This window comes from Alligator mississippiensis, chromosome 3 (assembly GCF_030867095.1).
Source record: "Alligator mississippiensis isolate rAllMis1 chromosome 3, rAllMis1, whole genome shotgun sequence".
Classification (NCBI taxonomy): domain Eukaryota; kingdom Metazoa; phylum Chordata; order Crocodylia; family Alligatoridae; genus Alligator; species Alligator mississippiensis.
The window spans coordinates 136,923,878-136,945,916 of record NC_081826.1 but is presented as its reverse complement, the minus strand read 5'-3'; the positions used below and the strand labels follow the sequence as shown (position 1 = coordinate 136,945,916).

Genomic DNA, 22,039 nt, shown 5'->3' with positions numbered 1-22,039 from the left:
TACCTAACTAGTACATTGCAAAGCAGAAGCACGATATACTTGGAATTCTTGTCTTACATTTAGGAAAGTTGCATGTTGAAGGGGGAGCTAGATACAAGCTAGATACATTATTTCATAAAGAAAAACAATGTGGAGGTGCACTTTATTATAGGTAGAATGGTTATTATCCCTTATTAAGGCTGCCTAGCACTTCCCATTGTAAGAACCTGTTTTCAGTTATTTATAAGCTTATCAAACATTAATAAAAGTGGCATTGGTTTTTGTTGATGACATTAGTTGGGACAGGGTCCTGTCTTTCAGGTTGATTTTTCTTGTTTGTTTGTTTGTTTGTTTGTTTTAACAGGTAAGTGTTCTGCGTTGTCCTGAAACTTGACTATTTTCATACATAGGCTTTTTTCTTTCCCTAGCCATGCAAACGAAATTCTCCACTGCTTGAAGAACAAGTATTTCAAGGAGCTGCAGGACCTAGTAGTGGATGGTCAGAAAATTGAAGTGCCACAACCATTAAGCTGGTAGGAAAACAAAGAAACTCTTTGTAGATTTAGAGCATATCACTTCAAAAAGCTCAGTTTCCTCTTCTCTATTACTCTTCTCAGTCTAATAGTTAACATGTGCTAGTGGTGGAATTGACTGATCTAAAAGTTGAGCCATGGAGCATAAGTAAGCTGGGATAATATTTTTCCCTGAAAAATAAAAACTATTGGAATCTTAGTAGCAATAGAGTGTACCTACTACCCAGATCCTGCTGGGTATAGCTAATCAAGTATTGTACTCCTGCAGGCATTCTAATAATTACTTCTGCATATTGTTGCTGCCACTAGAAATTAATTTAAGGTGCTTATTAGTACTGGTTTTAGCAGCTGTTATATCTGTCACATTTGTTTTAATAAACAAAATGAAGCTTCCCATAGCACTGAATATTTTATGTTGTTCTTATTTATTTATTTTTTTAAGTAAAACCACCCACTTGAAAAAATCGTTTTACTTGAAGATTGTGCACCCTACTGTACCTGTGAGTGCTACATAGGTTTACTTCATCATTTCCTTTTCAGAAAAGAGCCTTGCAGACATTGATAGGGTACTAACAAATATATTTTTAAAGGATAATTTTTTTCTTAATTTAAATACTGTTCTGTTATAAACTGCAAATCTTTACATTTGTTAATTTTAACATCAGATTAACAATCCCTCAAAGATGTTCTTTGCAAAATGACTTAAACATATTTAATGTTACCCAAGACTAGGGACAAAAGTTAACATTAAAACTGGTATATAAATGTTCAGAAACAGGTTTGGATCTGTAACACAAGAGAAGTTTGGTGCACATAAACCACTTGCAAAATGACTGAAACAAGTTTAAGATAAGTATCAGACCTAACTGATTTAGGTTAAATCAGTTTATTGAACTGATTCCCTCCAGATTCAAGTTAACTCTGTCCCCCAACATCTCAGGATGCTTTGCACCTCCTCTTCCCTGCAAACCCTGCCTCACAGGTTGGGTGGGCTAGCCTTGGCCCAAGCTGCGTGCTCCAGCTGAGCAGGGAAGCGTGCTCTAGTGCCTCCTGGCTTCTGGCGTGAGCCACTGCAGGCATATGGCTGTATTTCTGGAATCAAGTGAATGTCTGTTCACTTGCTTATTGGTTTAATTTACGCAGTTTAGACTAGACTATGAAAATTGAATTGATTCAGCCGCAGGCTATTTGACTGTCTACTTAGCCCAAAAGCCTTCAAGCAGCTCACCTAAATTTGTCACTTGGACATTTTATTTTTACAGTGCAGCAGTCCCAGGTTGTGGTGTGGTTGTATCTTTACATTGATGCCAGTCCCAATAAAGCAGGGGCAGGTCAAGTATGGCCTGCAGGCTGGATCTATCCTGTCAGGTGGTATCATCCAGCCTGCAGGTACTCGCCAAGTAACTGTACCCAGCCTGTATGCTTCATTCCCACCCTTCTGCTTGGGAGGACCCTGGCCCTAGCCAGCACATGCAGGTTCCAGGTGGGGCCACTGCTGCAGCTGCCAGGTGACCTACTTGGCTTCCCTGGCCTTGACACCTCCTGTGTCCATGCTGCAGCACTCACCCTAGGCACCAAGTAGGGAAGCTGCAGGTGGGTAGGAATGTGGAGTGTGGGGCTGGTGCTAGTGCACAGCCTAGGGCCTGTGCCTGGCAGGAGTGCGGAGCTCAGGTGGGCAGGATGTGGGGAATGATGGGGGGGGAGGGGGTTTACAGGCTCCCACACATGCCCCCTGGGGTGCACAGCCACTGCCAGTGGCAGCAACAGCAGGCCTCAGGCCATTGGGGTGCTCATGGTCTGTGCAGTCACAGCTGCCAGGCGGTGCATGGCTCCAACCATTTCTGGCAGTTGCATGTGGCAGCAAGGAGTGGAGCCAGGCTGGCCTGCCACACGGGGCTCATGTGCACCTCCAGGAACTTGCACATCCCCAGAGGGGAAGTGCTATGCAATGGAGCTAGCTGCCTTTCCTATTTCATGCCACCACGTGCGGCTCACAGGACTCCGTTGGGAAGCAGCACCACCTTGTGAGCAGAGTCTTGTGAACTGCACTGGCTACTGGCTTCATTGTGCAGGGCTTCTCCCCAGTGACACGCGAGTCCCTGGAGCTGCACGTGAGTCCCACGTGATAGCGGTGGACTAGCCTGGCTCCACTCCCTGCTGCCACGTGCAGCTCACGAGTCTCCACTGGAAGTGGAAGCATTCCAGTCTAGGATTATCTTAAGTATCTGTGGTCAGCATTTTTCATTTTGCTGGATGTACATTTTTTTTCTGTGTATTTGGTGATGAGTTTGACCATTTCACACAACACAAGCAAAGAATTGCCCAGTGGAACTTTTATGAGCTGAGTTATCCTTCTGACTGTCTGAGGTGCACAGCAGAGTTTTGTGCTATTCTCAGTGATGCAAGTATGAAGATTCATTGCATCAAAATCTATTGTTACTGTGGTGTCTCTGCTGGTGCCAAAGTGAACCGATGATGATCTTTTCTGTTAGGATTGCAGATTTTCTTACTTGGGACTGAGTTGGTTCTTGACATAGGCCATAGGTATGGATTCAACTCTCCTGTTACAACTCCAATTTCTTTTTTGAAAAAGAATTGTTCAGAAGCTTGAAATGCAAAGATGGTTAAATAAGGAGTGTTATTTTGTCCATGTCTTCTGCTGCCTTTACGGGTTTTTTTCAACAGGTTATGAATTGGATTGGTACTAAATTATTTAAACAGTTTTTTAGTTGTTTTAACGTGATTGAATGTTTTTAATTATTAATGTTTTTCACACTGGATTACTCTAAAATAAGAGATGCACAAAATGATATTCTTCTGTTTCTTCAGGTATCCAGAAGAGCTGGCATGGCACACAAACTTGAGCAGAAAAATCTTGCGGAAGTCACCAGAACTAGAAAAATTTCATCAGTTTCTGGTTAGCGAGACAGAGTGTGTAAGTTGTAACAACTGATACTTTTTGTATGCTGAGCTAACTTTTCTCTTTAGAACTAGAACATCTCATATTGGGCAGTTTAGATGGTGCTCAATCTGGTCTGTAATCTCTGAAGATCTAAGTTAATGTCATGTTAGATCTTTTTTTCGGCTATATTTGATTTTATTCTCAACTATTGTGGACAATGATTCATCTCACAGGACCAGAACATAGCCATGATTATCACATACCCGTGACCTAAATCAGAGGTTTTCATCCTTTTTTAAGGAGTGTACCCCTTTTGGTGGCATTTGCTGGACGTGGGGGGGGCTTGTGTGGGATGGTGGATGGCGGCTGTTGCTGTGTGAGCGAGCTCCCCTCGCCTCCCCCAGCATCTGGGTGGTGCCTGTGCAGCCCACAGAGGGGAGCCACTGCCCCCCCTGCACTCAGCTCCTGGGAGGTGGAAGCACGGGGTGGTGGGTGGCAGTGCTCCATCCCTGACTGCCTGTGTGTACCCCCTAGCACCTTTCTAAGTACCCCCGGGGGTACATGTACCCCTGGTTGACAACCCCTGGCCTTAATTTTAAGAGACCAGTACCTCTTTTTGGTTGCCCAACTAAAGATGCCTTAAGAGGGCCTGATTTCCACCCCCCTCCTCCTCCTCCCCTGAGGTCAGATGCTGAGTTAAGCATCTAAGGGTATGGCTGCCCCCAACGTTTTAGGTTTTTGTTTGAATTCATCCCTTCTGTCCACAACATTTGTACAGTGAATTGGTAATACTGCATGTGCTATGCAGCATGCTTCTGTGTATTTAGCTGGTGTATAGGTTTTCTCATCCCTTTATGGCAGCAGGGTGTGAGGCAGTCCAGGCTCTGGCTGAGCAGTCAAGAAAAGGGGAGTTATAGAAAGGCCAGAGAGAGAATTATGCATTAGGAACTGGAGGGTATACTGAAGAATTGTCCTGCAGGGCATGCTTACTGGAACTACACTGCAGGGAGGGGGACTTGGGGGTTAGAAACAAGCAGACAGGATGGGCATGCTGAGTCTCAGAGCTTCAGAAGGGCTTCCAGTGCAGCTGGAAGTGCTGCCAGGGTGCAAGCTTGAGAGTTTGAAGTAGGAATTCCAGACAGGTGTGAGCTTGAGCACATTATCAAGCCTGGACTTAACTGCCATTATAGGCAAGTCTTAGAATGACTGAGGCTGAGTCATTGTTCAGAAATGGAGCTTTTGGAAATATCTGGCAGGGCTTTCTTCAGTATAATAGAAGATTTATAAGCATTAGGATTTAAATTAAAGGAGAATCATGAAATGTTTATCTTGCCTGTACTTGACTGAAGCCAGATTCTCTAGTCTCTTCCTCTTAAAAGTTCCAAGTACATCCATAATCATAAGGAAAAGAGATTTTTGTTTAAGAAGGAATCTTGTTACTAGTGAACTGGTGTGTTGCAGTTAGTTGGTGTTTGATCCTTACATTTCCCATGACATTTGTAATACATTATAACAATGTCAGTTGTAGTAGTTGGAATTATCAAACTTTTTTTTAAGTATGCATTAGCAACTGGAGGACGTACTGATGTCTTGTATAAATCACTGCAGTTATTTTATTTTAAAACAAATCATGACCATTTGTAGTGGAATGCAAAATACACACGTGCTTCTTTTATTTTAGGGAAATATTAGTCGTCAGGAAGCTGTCAGTATGATTCCTCCCCTTCTGCTTAACGTTAGTCCTCATCACAAGGTAACTATAAATAAGTTTGGTCTGGTTAACAAAACAGTTTTGACAAGTTAAGAAAAAATGCAAAACCCACCCCTTTGTATTGGTGCTTTATTTAATAGCATATGCTGTGTGTTGCGCACAAATTAGTTTCTCATTTTGTTTTGCTTTGGCATGTCATCAGTATCTGAGTGAATCCTAAGTCACTGTTTTATGCTGGCTGGTCTGCCAGTTCCACGAAAGTTTGGAAAGGACCTCCCATATGAAAGCCACTCCTTTGCTGTTGCAGGCAGCCCTTTTTGACAGTTCCACTCATAACTTTTTCAGCTCCATCTTAACCAGCTAATTGATTTGTCCCTTTAGTGCTGCTACTGGAAGGCTGTTCCAGAGCCTCACTCTGACAGCTGGAAATCTTTTAATTTCCATCTTGAATTTATTCATGGCCCATTTGTACCCATTTGTTCTTATGCCAATATTGTTCCTTAGTTTAAATAGCTCTGTTTCCTCCATGGTGTATTTACAGACAGCAGTGACAGTTTCTCTCAGTTTTGTTTAGCTAGACTAAACAAACCAAACTCTTCTTAGTCATCTTTAATGGAGTAAATAGATTAAAGGATAGATGCTTTCTCACTTTCTGAATTTTACCTGGAATCAAATTAGTTGATATTACACATACAAGATTTTTATGCAAGAAGCTTGTTGTGAGAAAACATCTGTTCATTTTACCAGCCTTCCTATTTCTCTTGTCTTATTTAAAGGCTTAACAACCCTATTTTAAATATGAATTTTCAATTTCAGTGGTAGTTTACATAACCTTTGCCTTGTTCTGCAGTTTTATTTTCATCTGCTGTCATTTTGCTGGTCAGCCTTAATAGGAGCTCAGGTTCTTCGGTGTTGCTCTCTTCATTCTTTTTCTTAGTATTAGCTGTGAAAACAAACAGATGTTTAATTGCATCCTCTACAGGTGTCCTTGGTTTTCCCAACAGCAGATGTAGTCCTTTGTAAAGCTTAAGTGGCTGCTCATTTTATTTGCTTATATTTCCATGAGCTTTTATGCTGCTACATTAGAGTGTAGTATGTAGCTTTTAGAGTTGAAGCAGCATACCTTTCCTAGGGGTGTTTTCTCTGTTGGGTTTTCTGTGCCAGAATGTGTTAACTGTCAGTGAGTTCACTGCCAGTTAGTTTGAGAGAGTTCCTGACTGTTTGTTCCACAGTACAGAATTTGTGTTTTGTTTTTTTTTACCTGAGGCTTTTCACTGTGTTAATTACAAGTGTGGGCGGAGAGTCCAGACTAGCTGTTACAGCCTAACTATCTTAGATTTACTGGTAAAAAGTAATTTGAGATGAGAAAAATAACACTTAAATGTAAATATGTTTTGAATTTACCCACTTTTTGTTAACATCAGTAATAATTGTTTGTGCATATGGAGAACTGAATTATATTTCTATCTTAGCTGATGGATGCATGCACCCACATATGTATATGCATGTAGAACAGGGGTATTTCATGTAAGTTGTAGTTAGGGTAACTTGACCATTTCATAATTGTATGATCTTGTATCTGAAAAGCATCTTGTATTTAAGCAAGAAGCTATAATAAATCAAAACTAAAACTTGAGAAACTTTGATGTTCTTTTTTACTTGGTAGATTCTAGATATGTGTGCTGCGCCTGGGTCTAAGACTGCACAGCTAATTGAAATGTTGCATGCAGATATGAATGTTCCTTTTCCAGGTGAGTTTGTCAGGAGCGCTTTGGGATTGTGAGGCTTTAAATTGCAAAGATGTTTTGTTTTGTTTTATTTTTTGTGGGGGTTTTTTCCCTAAGAGGATATGCAAGTATTAAAAAAATCCAAAAACCATATACTGTATTTAATTGCACACTTTCCCCTCAAAAAATAGTCCTCCCAATTTGGGGCATTTGTCTTCAGTGGGAAAGTTCATTTCTTCATTGGAATGGCAGAATTGATAATAGCTTTTAGCTAAGCAGCCAAAAGCTGGTGCCAATTTGGTGGTAGCTGTGAGAGGGTTAAAACTAGTTTTTGCCTGAGCAGCCAGGAAGGGGTGAGTGAGCTGAAGAGTACCCTGTTCCATGTAATCAGCTTTCAGACATGACTAGAAAAATCTTTTTCTTCTTTTCCTTCATTCTGCCTTACCAAAACAGGGTGCATCTTATTTGCAGGCTTGTGGTATGTGAGGAAATACAGTATTCAGATGCTGAATAACATTGGCCTTACTGTTCAAAGAAGATACGGGAAGCGAGTATATAGTAGACTTCAGACTTTTAAAGGACCTTTTTAATCAGTTCCCACTTTGAGGTATCACAACACACATCCAGCTGTTTGCTTGTTAAAGTTACCTGCAGGTTGTCTTTAAAACTTAGTGGCTCAAAGAAAAGAGATGTGGATTATACACTTGTAGAAGAGTTGTGGTAACATTAGGCATGATTAGAGGGTTGGGTATTTTTTGTTTAATTAGTCTGAGCTTTGTGGATAGGACCTTACTAGCTCTTGTTTTAGTGCTCTCCTATAGATGCTAGATTAAATTGTGCCAATCCTTCACTTTAAGAACCCACCCTCCTTTTATTTTTTTATTTTTTAACGTCAAATGCTTATCTTCATTCTGATGCCTGTAGACCAGTGGTTCCCAACCTCGGGTCATGACCCAAATGAGGGTTGTGGGGGCAATGCCAACAGCACCACATGCAGTGGACGAGCTGCACCGCATGCCGGGAGCTTCTCTGGGCCACCGCCGCTGCTGCACTCCACTCTTAGCAGCGGGTCGTGGCAAAAAAATGGTTGGGAACCACTCTTGTAGACAGTAAATCATATGGGGTCTTCTCTGTGTTTGGCTGCTTGCAGGCTGTTTTCCAGCACAGAAGTTTTGCCTTTTTTGCCAGGGGCTAGAGCGTATTGTCTCTGTGCTAAAGGCCTGTGTAGTCTTTTATTTCAGCTGCATAGCACTGGAATTTATTGTTTCTGTCTTTAACAGACCACTTCACCCTTCAGAGGTGCTTTTTTTTTTTGGTTTTATAGGCCTTATTTTGACACAGCCTAAAATTTCAAACTATAGAAATAAATACTGATCTCCATGGAAGTCTCCAGAAAGAGGCAAACGGTTTATGCAACCAAAAGAAAAGCCAGCAAACAATATATTTAATGAATTGTAAGGCATAAAATAATCCTCCTTTTTTGGCCTCTGAATACATATTTTTGTTGACTCTTTTAAGTGAATCGCCTGGATATCAATTGTATTATAATGGAAGATGCAGCTGTTTCTATTTTAACCTGTGAATTTTATGTTTTCTATCCCCAGAGGGATTTGTAATTGCTAATGATGTTGACAACAAGCGCTGCTATTTGCTGGTTCATCAAGCTAAGAGGTTAAACAGCCCTTGCATCATGGTGGTGAATCATGATGCCTCCATCATTCCTAATCTACAAATAGATGTTAACGGGAAAAAGGAAATCCTTTTCTATGACAGGATATTATGTGATGTTCCCTGCAGGTATCTTGTGTTTACTATTTTATGCAAAAAAAATTGTTGTATTATTTGCAACATAAACTTACTGTTGATTTGTTGCTTTTTCTGCCTAGCGAGGCAGGGTTCAAACATAGGGATTTTAAAACGTGCTCTTTCTTCTTTTAAATCAGATTATGCAAGGGGATTAAGAAAAGCACATTTTGCCTCACTCCAGTTTTTACTTAGCTTCACTTAATGGATCAAGAATGACCAGATGTATGCAGAGAGAGATGTCAGAAGTCTGCTAGATGGTTTTTTTTTATCCTTGTAGTTTGGGGATTAACAGAAACAAAATAAATAGAATTGTATGTATGTATGATTTCTTTCAGAGCATTAAAGTGCTCTTCAGTCTAAAATGTAGTTTTCCAAACTTTGCATTTTGGAGTTCCTTTATTATCATTGCAGTGATTTGATGTTAAAGCTGCTTGGTTTGAAAAGCAAACCTTTTCTCCAACTCTGTCAATGTGGCATGGAATCTGAAAGTCAAACAGTTCTTCCCAGTACAGTCATCATTACAGGACTTCTAAAACATAAACACATGCCTGTTTTCCTTCATGCCTCAGATTATTGACAAGCACAGTTTTTGTAATCCAGTGTAACTGTAATTTATGGTTATATTACCCATGAAATGAAGATTCAGTTAAGTTTATTTTACTTGTTCATAGTTGAGGTCTTGGTGCTGCAATAGTTCCTTCAAATAGTGTAAGGCTTTATTTAACATTTTAAAGTTATTTTTTTTATAGATTCTTCTATGAAGAGCGTATTTTGGCAAAACTTCAAATGCTTGCAAATGTAAATTGATGTCCATACTGCCAATTTTGTTGGTAGTATATGAGCCAGAGTACAGTCCCATTCCTCTGTCTCAGTTGTCTTTTGTTCTTGTCAAGTGAAAGGAATTGAAACGTAAAAATGAATTGGAGCAATCTAAAAAAAAGAAGGTGTTAATGCCATGAGCCTCTTTCAGAGTGGAATCACTTCCATTAACACCTGCTCACTTTGTCCTCAGATTTGGAATTGTTCAAAGGGACTGTTGTTCTCTGGCTGCTTTTGTGTTGTATTAAATATATTTTGACTGATTGCCAAAAGCTTATTTACCTTTCTTAAAGAAGGTGGACAGTGAATTGTTTTATTTAGTAGTCCCCATGTCTCTTGAGATTTTATTGTATATTACTTCCCTCCTGACTTTCTCCTGTTGCTCAGACATAAGAGTTAAACTGTTGGTCTTGCTCAGGGTAGACAACAAAGTATGTGTTCAAACGAGCAGCTGGTAAGATTATATCTCAATATAAGATAGAAATTGGATTGCAAATCCTTTAGTGCAGGTTTGCTCGTGTGTTCAGAACTAGCCAACTGAAGTGACTGAAGAGTTGGGCCATAATATACTAGTAAAGAAGTACTTGATTATTTTGCTGTATCCTTTTTAAGAATGAATTGTGTGGCTTCCTAAAAATAAACAAAAGAACCCCCAAAACAAAAACAAACCCAATCATGCCTTCTAAATGTTAAATCCCAGTAAGTTTTCATATTGTGGTTCTTTACTCTCTAATGGAATAATTACAAATAATTCTAACTCAACTTTCTCAGATTTTAGTGGAAATGCCAAGTGCTAGCTGAGTCTTATTCCACTGTCCTAGCGGTTGATGTTAGATGCTAGAATAAGGCCTTTAAAAGGCTTAGGGCCCTTTTTAAATGGAATCCCCTGTGGTTAGCCTCTTTGATTTAAAAACAGAGAAATGCAATTAGAAGTATTTTAAGGAGATAACCAAAGGTAGATGATAAATTTAATATTTTGCATATGAATTAACATGCAAACTTCTATTGCAGTGGAGATGGAACCATGAGAAAAAACATTGACGTGTGGAAAAAATGGACAACTCAAAATAGCTTGCAGTTGCATGGGTAAAAGGCATATTATAATCCTTGTATCTGTTTGGGGGGAAAGAGTAATTCTTTAACATAGCAGTGTGATGAAATACAAGTTATATAATGTTGCCATTTCTTTCTTCAATGAAGAGCTAATATCCTTGTGCTTTCTTCTGGGAGTGGAATGATTGTTCAGATTTGAATTTAGTCTACAGTAAGGATAGGATGAATCCAGACTTTCTTTGTATTCTTATATGATACCAAACGGGTATCAGTATTCATTGACTTATGAATCTAAATGCACAGAATTATTGGGGAACTAGGATGTGATTGCTAAGCATTGGGACAGGTGGGAGAGGAAGGGATTTGGAAGCCATGGGCAAGACTGCGTGCCTGAGTGGCTGTGGGTATTTTGTATACTAAAACCCAAGCAAAATCCAGAATATCAAATGTGAATATTGGTGGAATCCTTGTGTTGGTATCTGTACTGAATATGAATCACATATTTGTCTTAATCTAAGTGACTTGATGTCCCAGCTATTGCAGTAAAATAACAAATGTGGGTGGGAGTGTTTGACATTGCAGCTTGACAGCCAATGTTCAATAAGTCATTTTAAAACTAAATTGAAGTCTCTCTGGTAAATTGTAATCTTTTAAGAAATTGAGCATTATCAGTTCTGAATGTTGAGATACAAAACTATTTTGATGTAGTAAACCCTTCACAATTATTTAGATGTGGTTGGTTATTTACAGCCTGCCTTTGTGCAAATGTATGCGCACACTTTTTTCAACGTGGCAAATTGCTGCTGTTTTCCCTGTTTTGAGGAAGGTAACTTAGTTCAACTGGATATTCACGTTTGTTTTCCAGTGTGGCTAGGTAGCTGATGTGCAGGGATCCAGGTTTTCCATTTCCTGTGAAAAAACAGAGTAAAACAAAGATTTCCCCCCTCACTGCAGTAAAATGCGGATTTGTCATTTTAGCAGAGAAACCTGTTGATTTTTGCAGTTTTGCAGTGAGCTGTCTGGAGGTAGGCAGAGTTCCAGCTTGCAGGGGGCTGGGAGGGAGTGTGAGGAAGGCAGTCAGGCAGGGGCACAACGCACATAGCCCCAGGCAGCCTGGAGAGCAGCTCCCACAGGTAAGCTGGGGGGCGAGGGGGGATTGAGACCCCCATGAGGGGTGGGGGAGTTGGGCAGGGCTGGGACTGGGGCTGAACCTGCTGCCCAGCCAGGCGGTGCTTGGGGCTGCAATGCGTGGCCACAAGGCCCAGGCGGGGAGCATGACAGGGCCGCAATCAGTTCATTCAAGGGGATGGGGGTGGTGCTGGCTCCCCACTGCCATGCCCACTCCTGAGAGCCAGGGGGTACCTGGGCCTCCCAGATTGGAGAGGGGGTGGGCTCAGGCTCTTGCTCTGCTGCTCTTCCCCAGGGCGTCCACAGCCCAGTATGTGCAACCCTGCATTGTAGGGAACATTGGAGTCACACAGGGCTCTCCTTGCTGCTGTGAGTTCCATTCTGCGTTGGTGACATCCTCTGCGCACGGGGGCAGCAGGGGAAGTGGCACAGGGGCTGTGGCCCCATAGCCCTGGCAGCTGGGGGCCCCTTCTGGTGGGGCAGGGTGCACCAGCAGGGCTGGGGTGGCTGTAAGGGTGGAGTGAGGGGCACCAGCAGGTCTGCGGGGGCTGTAGGGGGCCTTTTATTTTAATCATGGATTTTGGAGTTTTTATCAGAGAATTTGTGGGTTTATTATCAGAGAAAACCAGGATCCCTGCTGATGTGCATGTCTGGGCCACTGGAAACGCATTTAAAGCAAAAGTATTCTAGAATGAAGAAGACTAGGTTTACTGTAGGTGTGTGGGAATGGTCCCATTATACACTTTCAATCCAGCATCTTGCTTGAACTGTACTGTTTCTGTTTCTAGTAGTATTCAGGTTACTGTTAATTTGAATGCTGGAATTACTGAGGCAGAAGCTAGACTGCTTACATTAAAATGATCTGAAATTGGGCACTTTAGGAGGAGTGAGGAAATGTTAAATATTAAATTAGCTGGGTTAGGTACAGTGTAGCAGCAGCAGTACAGAGCTCAGCATGGGTTTATATACCCTGCCTAGAAGTAAATTTAACTTGCAGTGTAGACGCATCCAGAGTTAGCTACGATGTTTCAGGATAGTTTCAGCTCTAGACAGCATGTTTTCTACAAGAATTGTGGGAATGTGGCTGGTTCTTACATAGTATGTGGTTTGACCAAGAATTTTCTGTTAGGTTGCAGTTAAGAATTGCAACCCGTGGTGTTGAACAGCTGGCAGAAGGTGGCAGGATGGTTTATTCTACGTGTTCACTGAATCCTGTTGAAAATGAAGCTGTCATCAGCTCTCTGCTGGAGAAAAGTCAAGGTGAGACTGTGAGATATCTTGGCTAAATATTTACTAGAAAAATGAAGTAAAACCTCTGTAACTTACATAATAGGGGGAATTGCCCTGAGTTAGGGTTGTCTAGGGCCAGCTGGTCACAGGACAGGTGATGCTTTCAGAAGGCACATGGGAAGATGTGCTATTTCCTTCTATTGCATCAACAGCACTAATAAACCTTCTCCATGCCACAAAGGCCCCACCAGTGCTCTGTTGCTGCCTTGGATTTGTGCAAATGTAACTTGCATCTTAACCAGTTCTGCCAACAAGGTGTACAAGATACATTCAGACAGCTGTTTTTGTTCTTCAACATGAACAGAAGTAAATCTTTGTTTTTGTTACTGTAAAAAGCATGCAAGACATAGAGCCTAACAATTGAGTAAGAATATGCCCTCTTAATACTCAGAACCGCACTGTTAAAGTTGCCTGGCATTGGCTGGTTCTGAGACTTGTCACCTTTATACTGCTTGTGATTGCCTTAAGCACAGCTGTGGGGAGCATGGTCTTATGCTGCTGTGGATACATCAGAATAAGACAGCAGCCTGCTTAAACTGCAGAGCTGTGAAACAGTGGTTCTGGGGCCATACTTTCCCTCAGTGCCAGGATGAAGGAATGACTGGTTGTAGCAATAGTCAGTAATAAGTAACCTAGACTTATTTGAGGGATGTTACCTGGCAGGCAATGAGTTTAGATCTTAGACAGTTGTCCAGCAACTAGATCTTTCCAGCTGATGCATACTTCTGTATAGCTGCTCCCTTTCCTGTTTTAAATCAGCTAAGAGGAGTGTTTGTCTTAACCTGGGGTGGGCAGAATGCAGCCCATGGGCCAGATCCAGCCTGCCAATTGATTGTATCCATCCTGCAGCTGCCTCCATGGTGCTCTGCATAGGGTCAAGCCCTACCCACTCCTGCCCAGGACATCCTGCACCTGTTGACTGCACTGTCCTGGCCAGTGTGCACAACTTCCTGGCAGGGCTGCTCCCAGTGCTGCTGCAGCTGCCTGGGTACTGCTTGGCTCCCCCCACCTCCAGCAGCTTCTCCTCCTGCTCCTGTTTCTGCTGCACCATTTCAGGCAGTCAGTAATGCAGGGAAGTGACAACAACCATGGTAATGCGTGCCAGGCACCACATACTCAGCCAGATCAGGGTTGGGGGGTGGGGGAATCTCCAGCCGGGAGCCAGCCAGTTGCCAGCCGCTTTTCACCTGCTCAGCTGCCTGCAGGTGGCTGCTTGTTGCTCTGGGTGGGAGGAAGGGGGCTGGGACCTAGACCTGGAGCTCCGTGAGCTGGGGCAGGAGCTGCTCAGCTCCAGCTTCCCCCCCTGCCTAGCTGGGCATATGATGCCTGGCACATGTCCCCAAGGCCACCGTCGCTTCCCTGCATGGGGCAGCTGTGGGCAGGAGCAGCCATAGGCCCCCATGAAGAGGCACAAGCCGAATCATGGGACAGACCACACCACACAACCAAAATGAGTTATGCTGCATGCACCCCTTAAACCCCCCCCCCCCCCTCCCTGCTGCTGGCCAGCTTCCCCCCGCCACTCCCTATTTACATACCCACCCATATATCCCCTCAACCCTCCCCTTACAGACACAATATACAAGAGAAAGACTTTTATTTTAGAGCTGTTACGCAATCACTTCTATATATACTACTCACAAAAACATAAATTGTGACAAAATATTTTTTGAAATGTTTTAATACTGTATAGAGAAGTTTAATTTTTAGTACATGGTTTGTTTTTTGTCTGTAACTTTTAAAAATGATATCTTCTGAAAGACTTTGTGTGTGGCCTTTGACAACTCCCAAACTCATTAAGTGGCCCAACGGCTGAAATAATTGCCCATCCCTGATTTAACCTTTAGACTTGTATTCATACAGTCTTGTCCTGTATCAGTACTGGAGAGACTTTTATACAGACATGACTGCTTATGGTTGCTTCTGTGGACAGCACCAGGCATATTATTTGCAGTCATATGAATGTATGAAACTTACTGGCATAAAACTGCAGCCACATTTCCATGGCACCATGGGGTGTTGTACAATGTTAGCACTGGTAGGGGTGCAAACACGTACAGGGTTCACAAGATAAACCCAGAGATTTCAAAAAGGAGTCCATAATGTCAAAAGCATTCTGACCTGTTGTGGCCTGAGTTCTTTGCAACAAAATTGATCTCTTTTTGACTACTGAAAAAAAAAAGCAAATGAAAACTAAGAGCTGACATTTTCTGAGGGGTTCCTTGAGTCTAACAAGCCTGAGAACCACTAGTTTATGCTCGCATTTTTTAAGCTTGCTGTATGCAATCAGGAATATCAGAGGGACACCAGTTTGAAAGAAATCAGCTTTGAGAAACAAGTTTTAGATTTTACCCTTGTCTGTCATTCCTCATATAGTTTTTTTGTGGTTCTACTGTCTCCTTTTTAATTAAAAAAAAAATATTCCTTCCGATTTTTGTGTAATATCTGCACACATGAGAGGTGACTGACTATGGAGAACAAACTGAAACAGTGCTGTAGAGTTCACAGAGCAAACAAGCAGGATCAATAATGAAAAATAACTTTAATCTTTTACTTGTCCTTTCAGGAGTTCCTATAATTTAAAAATTGGACAGGTGTTATTTTAAGGGACTATTATTCATTTAACACAACTCAACAATAAAAAAAGTTCCTTTCATATTCAGAACATCTTACAAATTAATGAGTTCAGTATTGGTAATGCTGTTCTGTTGATGAACCGTTGGCTAGCAAACCCCTAGATATAAGGCATGATGACTTCTGGCCCATCATGACTAAAAATTAGCATTTTATCTCATTAGCCAAGAGTTCTTCTTTGTTCTCCCTCCTCTTTCTAATTAAGCCTTGATTTTTTTTTTTCTCACTTGAGATAACAGACCATAAAGCAATAGTATATGCCAAATTATTTTCAACTGTGTGTCACTGCAGAGGTAAAATAACTTTTGAAGAGAATGATTTTATTGGTCTAAGCAATCTACCTATTAAACTAAAAGACTGATGTTTGTTGTTATCCTAATTTACTGAATATCATTCCTCTTATTCCCAATGTTTAATGTTGCTGTAACACTGACTTTTTCAGCCTATACTCACCATCTATAAGGTCAGCAAATTTCTTTAAAGAGCTTACCAGAAATGTAAAAAGTTGGATTATAATGTTTAGTAATTTAGATGTGGTACTTGTTTTGAAGCCTCTTGAAATAAATAATAAACAAACACCATATTAGCTTGGTGTATAATTTCTAGAAAATCATGTTTGGAAACATTACATGAGCAGACTTAAATAAATTCTCAGCACTTTATATTTTTACAATCACTTAATTTTCATTTATGTTTTTGGCTTTTTAGGTGCCTTAGAGCTTGCTGATGTCTCTTCTGAGTTGCCAGGTTTGAAATGGATGCCAGGAATTACACAGTGGAAGGTATTCCTATTGTTTCTGTAAAGATGTGCACCATAATCTCATTCTTGGTCTGTCTTTTGGGTATACAAATTGGGCAAGAAGTCCAGGAATTGTAGTAAACATTTCCTGCAAGATTTGCTTTTTAAACGTTTGTTTTTCACGTCGTATATTTCTTCATATGTCTCTGGCAGTGTAACTGATTCAGAATCCTGCCTTGAATTAGGCAGGGAGGGGATTTGAACTGAAATCATCTACCTATTCAGTAAGTGTCCTAACTACCAGTCTGGAGGGCAATGGACCTTCGGTGGTCCATGGGCAACAATGCTGTGCAAGTATTATGCTGTAGAAAACATCATGTGTTTGTTTTGCTTTCAACCTCGGTTTTGATTCTGATTTCCCTGGGCAGCATCCAAAAGGTCTTTGCCCTTAAGCCTGGGTTTGGAGACCAACTGCAATGGGATTTTCTGTGGTGTCTCTCTCAGTACCTCTTGCTGGAGTTCTTTCACTTTGTGTAAGATGCTTAAAAACTCATTGAGAGAGAGTGACAGTGAATTTGTAGCCTGGTGGTTAAGCACTCTTCTGGGAGGCTCCATTTCCTGCTCCATTAAATGTTCTTTCTATCTGTACAAAGTAGAACAGTATCAGCAAAAGAAATTGAAAGCTTCTTTATAGCTTAGTGGTTAGGGCTCTCTCCTTGCAGATGAGGTATTATGGACCCACAACCTTAAATGTAGAAGAAGAGCACTGGATCTGGGTAAGGGTCCTAATCCTTGAAGTCTTGGATAAAATGAGACCCTTTCACTCTGGCACTCTTGTGCATGCAGTCACAATAATATTTACCAGTCTAAACTACCCAGGAAGAATTTGCTTCCAGAATAACTGAAACGGCCTCTTTTGGAAAAATTAATATCCATTGAAAAAAATTCCCCTCGGTTCTATTTTGGTTTTTGTTGTGATAAAAACATGTGTGATCTAAAAGAGAGAAATAATCAAGTGCAAGTCATGGAAAAGAAGTGAAAGTTTTTTCAGAAGTATTACCTTGACATCCTTGCAAATATGTAGCATTTCTTTTTGCTTGCTAAATGCATGTCATACAAATATACCTCAGCTGTAGCATTGGCCATAATGGCAGGAATGTTACCTTTTTTTGACTGTCTGTCCTCGTGTGCATCTGTTGTGGGTGTGCATCTGTTCCACTGCCTGAAACTGGAGAATTTTTCCAGCCATGTCTGATTTGGTCCATGCATGCACCACACTAACTTCATGCCTTGTACCACAGGAACAAAAAAGATAGGGTGTGGGCCAGCTGCTACTCCTAGTTCATTCTCACCATTCATGGTAGTACATTCTGACCCAATGTTTGTAGTTTAGTTCAGCTGTGCTGTATTGTTATCCCGAGGTGTATACAGTTCTGAAAGTTTTTTAGATATTACTATAGGTTTAGAGAATCTTTGAAAGTTATAAGGAGTTCATCTTATTTCTTTTATGCTCTTTCCTTTTTAAGGCAGTCGGGCAACTGTTATGCCCAGACTATCATCCGCTGGCATCATGTTGCCTTAAACAATGACCATTGTGCTTGCCTTTGTATTGTTTAGGGCAGATTTATGTCCCTCTAGCTTGTAACATCTCTTACTCATTTTTCCCAAAAGCAAAAAGTCAAGCTCAACTCAAGGGCCCAGATGCTATCCTTCTCCTAAGATGTTGATATGATACTCCCTTCCAATTCTAAATGTCTTGGTTGCTAATTAAAATCATTGGCAGCAGCCACAAAACCACGAAGGAGTCAAGAGTTCTGTGCCTCCTTTTTTGGCTTGAAAAGATCTTTAGAAAGCCAGGCTTGAGCTACTATGTATGCCCATAATTGATCTGGGATGGCCACTTAGATGTCTACCTCCACCTAAGCTCTTTTTGTGCTTCTCAGATGGAACTGAAACTTGACCCCATAAGTCCTTGATTGCTCGGAGAAAAACTATGCCAAGCAACTAAAGTTGATATCATGGAGGGAAGTCATCTTTTTCTCAACATTGTTATAGTTAGAGCACTTGTTTGAGAAGTCAGAGGCATCCCTTCCAGGCCCCATTCAATCTTTAAGAGGTATGAATCCACATACTTCCTAAAAGAGTACAGTAACCATCATGCTCTGAGCTATGCTGGGCTGATGAGCATCCTCCATTCTCCTTGATGATGCTAGACCCCTGGGTGGAAAGGACTATAAGAATTGTGTGGCCGTAAAGAGAAGAAGCAAGAGGAGGTATGACTGGCATAGTGGGGTGGGCACGCCATTGCTGTGTGTTCATTTTATCCAGTGATGGGTTCAGTGCAAAATGCATTTTCATTTTACACTGAAGTCAGTGCTACTGTTAGATGTTTCATTGGGGTCCTAACATGACAGAAGTTTCAGGTAGATGTTCCTTCTGTGAGCAAGCTGGATCCTGATGTTCTGGATGCTTATGAAGCCTGCCCAGAGAATGGCAGATCTGTGTGTCTCTGCAGAGTGGAATAAGGGTTAACTTTGAAGGTGCATTAGGCTGCCCATGGAGAAAATGGGAGTAGTAGTGCTCTAATGAGGGAGAGACCTTTGTGTTTTTGGGACCAAATGGCTGCTAAGTCTTAGGTGTTTAGTAGACAGAACAAAATCTGGGTCAGGTTTTCATTTACAGATAGTAGAAATAGCTGTTCAGAGTTCCTTTTTATATTCAACAGTAGGGCCTTTCTTAAGAAATACTATGAAACAGAAATGTCTTACCTAAAGAAAATCAGGTTTACATTCCTCAACAAGATCAGTCAGAAAAATACACCCTTAAACAGGAGGATGCTTTGCTAACTGATTCTGTCAACATCTTCACCAGTTGAGGTGGTGGCACATGCCTTACTTTCTTTTCTTGCAAAATTTTACAGTTAGCAGGAAATGGATAACAGAAGAATTATCAGTGCCTTTTAAAGATGCACAGAACTCCTCATTAATTAGTGATGATCCTTTGTACTTCCATGCCAAGAAAAATCATTCTTCCTATAAGCAAAGTGCTTTTAAAGCCCACAAAGACGGTGTGCCCGATTCTTGCCTTTTTTGCTCCTTCAACATACTGAGAAACTAGTATTAAAATCCTCTGAGTTGGTGGAATAAATGTATCCTGGATTCCATTCACAGCAACCAACCAAGAGATTAAGTGGCCCCAATCAAAGAACACCTTCAGACAAAGGCTAAGTTAATGGACCTCTTTAGAAGAAAATACGCTTGCTGGCAAACTTTGTTTCATATTTCAAATTACCAAAAACTTCTGGGGAAATGCAGTTTAATTATATGTACACCGAGTTCTCTTGATAAGCAGAAAGTGAGGAACAGTTTGGCTGTTAGCAATGAAAGCAAAATGTTGTGTTTAGTTACAGCTTCACAATCCAGAATGATTAGCCCAGTGACAAGGTACTTATTCTTGTTGCAGCAGCTGTGCATTCCAATGGAAATGCAAGTCATATAGGAGGATTTACCGTTCCAAGGCAATAGTCTATTCAGAGAAAGGACACAGAACTCCTTCTACATGTTAAAAGATGCCTGAGCAGCACCTTACAAATGTGCGTGCCTCCAACAATGAGCAAGCATCATTTGTACAAATTGCAAAGACAGAAAACAGTCTTCTGTCCCAGCGTTCTGTGAAACGCCACAGAAATGCATGAAACTTTTAATCATTATTGGTATGGAGAGTTACTTGCTACCCTTTAGTCTCTTAGTAAAAGCAATTTTTCTTTGGTTTCACAAACCATATACCAGTGGTTCTCAACATTTTCAGACTCAAGGCACCCCTTGAGAGGCTTAAAATGCCCCTCAAAATGCTAGCTCTTTGTTTTCACTTCTTTTTTTGACTACAGAAAAATACTAGAGCAATTCTTCTGTTGCAAAGAACTCCAAAAAAAATCGTAACAGGTCTGTATTCTTTTGATATCGTGGATTCCTATTTGAAACCTTTGGGTTTATCTTGGACTTGTAGTTGCATACCTAACAGTACTAACATTGGGTGGCACCCTTGAAAAGATCTCAGGGTACTTCAGGGTGCTGCAGCAACCTGGTTGAGAATCAGTGCCATACACATTGACACAATTTGAAAGGTTTCCTATATCTAAATGGCTGTTTATTAGATATTCTTTAATCATTCTCCACTGTTTTTGTACTCTTGCTCTTGGAAATAAATGAAGACAAGTTCATTTGAACACTAGCTTAGACTATAGAGTTATTGAAGCAAAGCTGAACTTTAGGACAGTGGAGGCTCACAGCTTCTGAAATATTCCCTATTATATCTACTTTGGTTAATCAGCCTCAGCTGAGTTGCTGAATATTAGTGAGATTTGCTTGTACCTTCTGGGTCATTGGACATCATGTTCATTCAGTGGCATGGTATCAAAGACTCTTTCAGTGCCCTTAGGTGCAGTTGAAGAAAACAGATGCAGTTTAGAGAACCTGTACTCAGGTTCTTAAAATATTTATAGGTTTTTCTTCTAGTGGAAAAAGAAAGGTAGCATAAATAGGAGCTGCCTTTCCTCCTTCTGCACCAGTGAAAACAATATGATAGCGAGGCTTCCAACATTACCAGTGGGAGGAAGCCCAGGTGGATTGGCATGTGTTCAGAGAACAAGTGCCCATGTTCCACATCAACATGCTAGAGTACAAAGCAGTGTTTAGAGCATTTGAACAGTCCCTCATTAATTTAGAATTAGCCCAGACCATTAATGTCACACAATCTAACAATATACTGTATATACAGACTTGGGGAAGAACAGTTCTGGTCATTCATGAATGCAGTAAAGTTTTGAGAATTGGGAACATGCCATCAGTTCTCTGTATCAACAGTTGATTCATCAGCAATTATGACTGAGCGCTCCACAACTTTGATGATTATGTGATCATGAAACAGCAGCCTCAGATTTAATTTTCATATTTTCCTTCATAGATAATGCTAAAAGATGGGCAGTGGTTTGAGGACTGGAAAGAGGTGCCTTCTAACAGACAGACACAAATACGACCCACCATGTTCCCAATAAAAGATGAGGAAAAACTGAAAGCAATGAACCTGGAGCGTTGGTATGCCTTCACCCAGTAGTTTGATTTTATTGGATCTGATGTTTAGCTTTTATAGCAGTAGGGGGAAATACCTTGTGGAAACTGGCATCTTGATTTTTAGGAATGGATTGTGGGCTAGAAATAATTACTGAAATGGTTAAGATAATATTCATTGCATATTGGTGACTGGCCACTACCACTGTGACCCCTAAATGTATCTGAGGGACAGAGGGATGGAGAGAGTGACAACCCTATCTTTAGTTCAAAGAGAGTGTGTTAGTAGAAAAACATTTAGGGACAAATTGAACCCTAGTCTGCCATATTTACTCAGATCCGAGACAAAAAGCTTTTTCCCCATTCAGTGGAGCTCTGAGGGAAAGCCCTTCATCTTGGATTCAAGTATAAGACAGGAGCCACTGCTTCTGCCCTGAGCCCCCATCCCCTCTGCCACCTTTTCTCCTCCCCCTACTGCTGCTTACCCTCTATCATGATTCTAGCCCAAACCCTCCCACTTAGACAGGAGCAGCGGCAATGATGGAAACTCCAGCTGTGGCTCTGACCTGGTCCCAGGGGCAGAACTGCTGCCACATCTGTTATGCCCCATGCCTGGGTTGGAGCTGGGTTGGAGCCAGAGCTGCAGCTGGAA

At 41.3% G+C, this 22,039-nt stretch overlaps 1 protein-coding gene across 3 annotated transcripts in view; it reads left to right on the top strand.

Annotated features, from left to right (window-relative positions):
- The window catches only part of NSUN2 (NOP2/Sun RNA methyltransferase 2), a 41,106-nt gene that overhangs the window by 7,252 nt on the left and 11,815 nt on the right, over positions 1–22,039 (top strand). For 2 of the 3 annotated variants that reach the window (XM_014595183.3, XM_019491097.2), the window contains exons 3-11: positions 408–512; positions 3,342–3,447; positions 5,096–5,167; positions 6,792–6,876; positions 8,457–8,649; positions 10,489–10,563; positions 12,788–12,918; positions 16,291–16,364; positions 21,284–21,414. In XM_014595183.3, coding sequence (XP_014450669.1) covers positions 408–512; positions 3,342–3,447; positions 5,096–5,167; positions 6,792–6,876; positions 8,457–8,649; positions 10,489–10,563; positions 12,788–12,918; positions 16,291–16,364; positions 21,284–21,414 — 972 coding nt within the window. The remainder of the gene's footprint in view (positions 1–407; positions 513–3,341; positions 3,448–5,095; positions 5,168–6,791; positions 6,877–8,456; positions 8,650–10,488; positions 10,564–12,787; positions 12,919–16,290; positions 16,365–21,283; positions 21,415–22,039) is intronic. The other variant, XM_019491098.2, reaches the window with a different exon arrangement.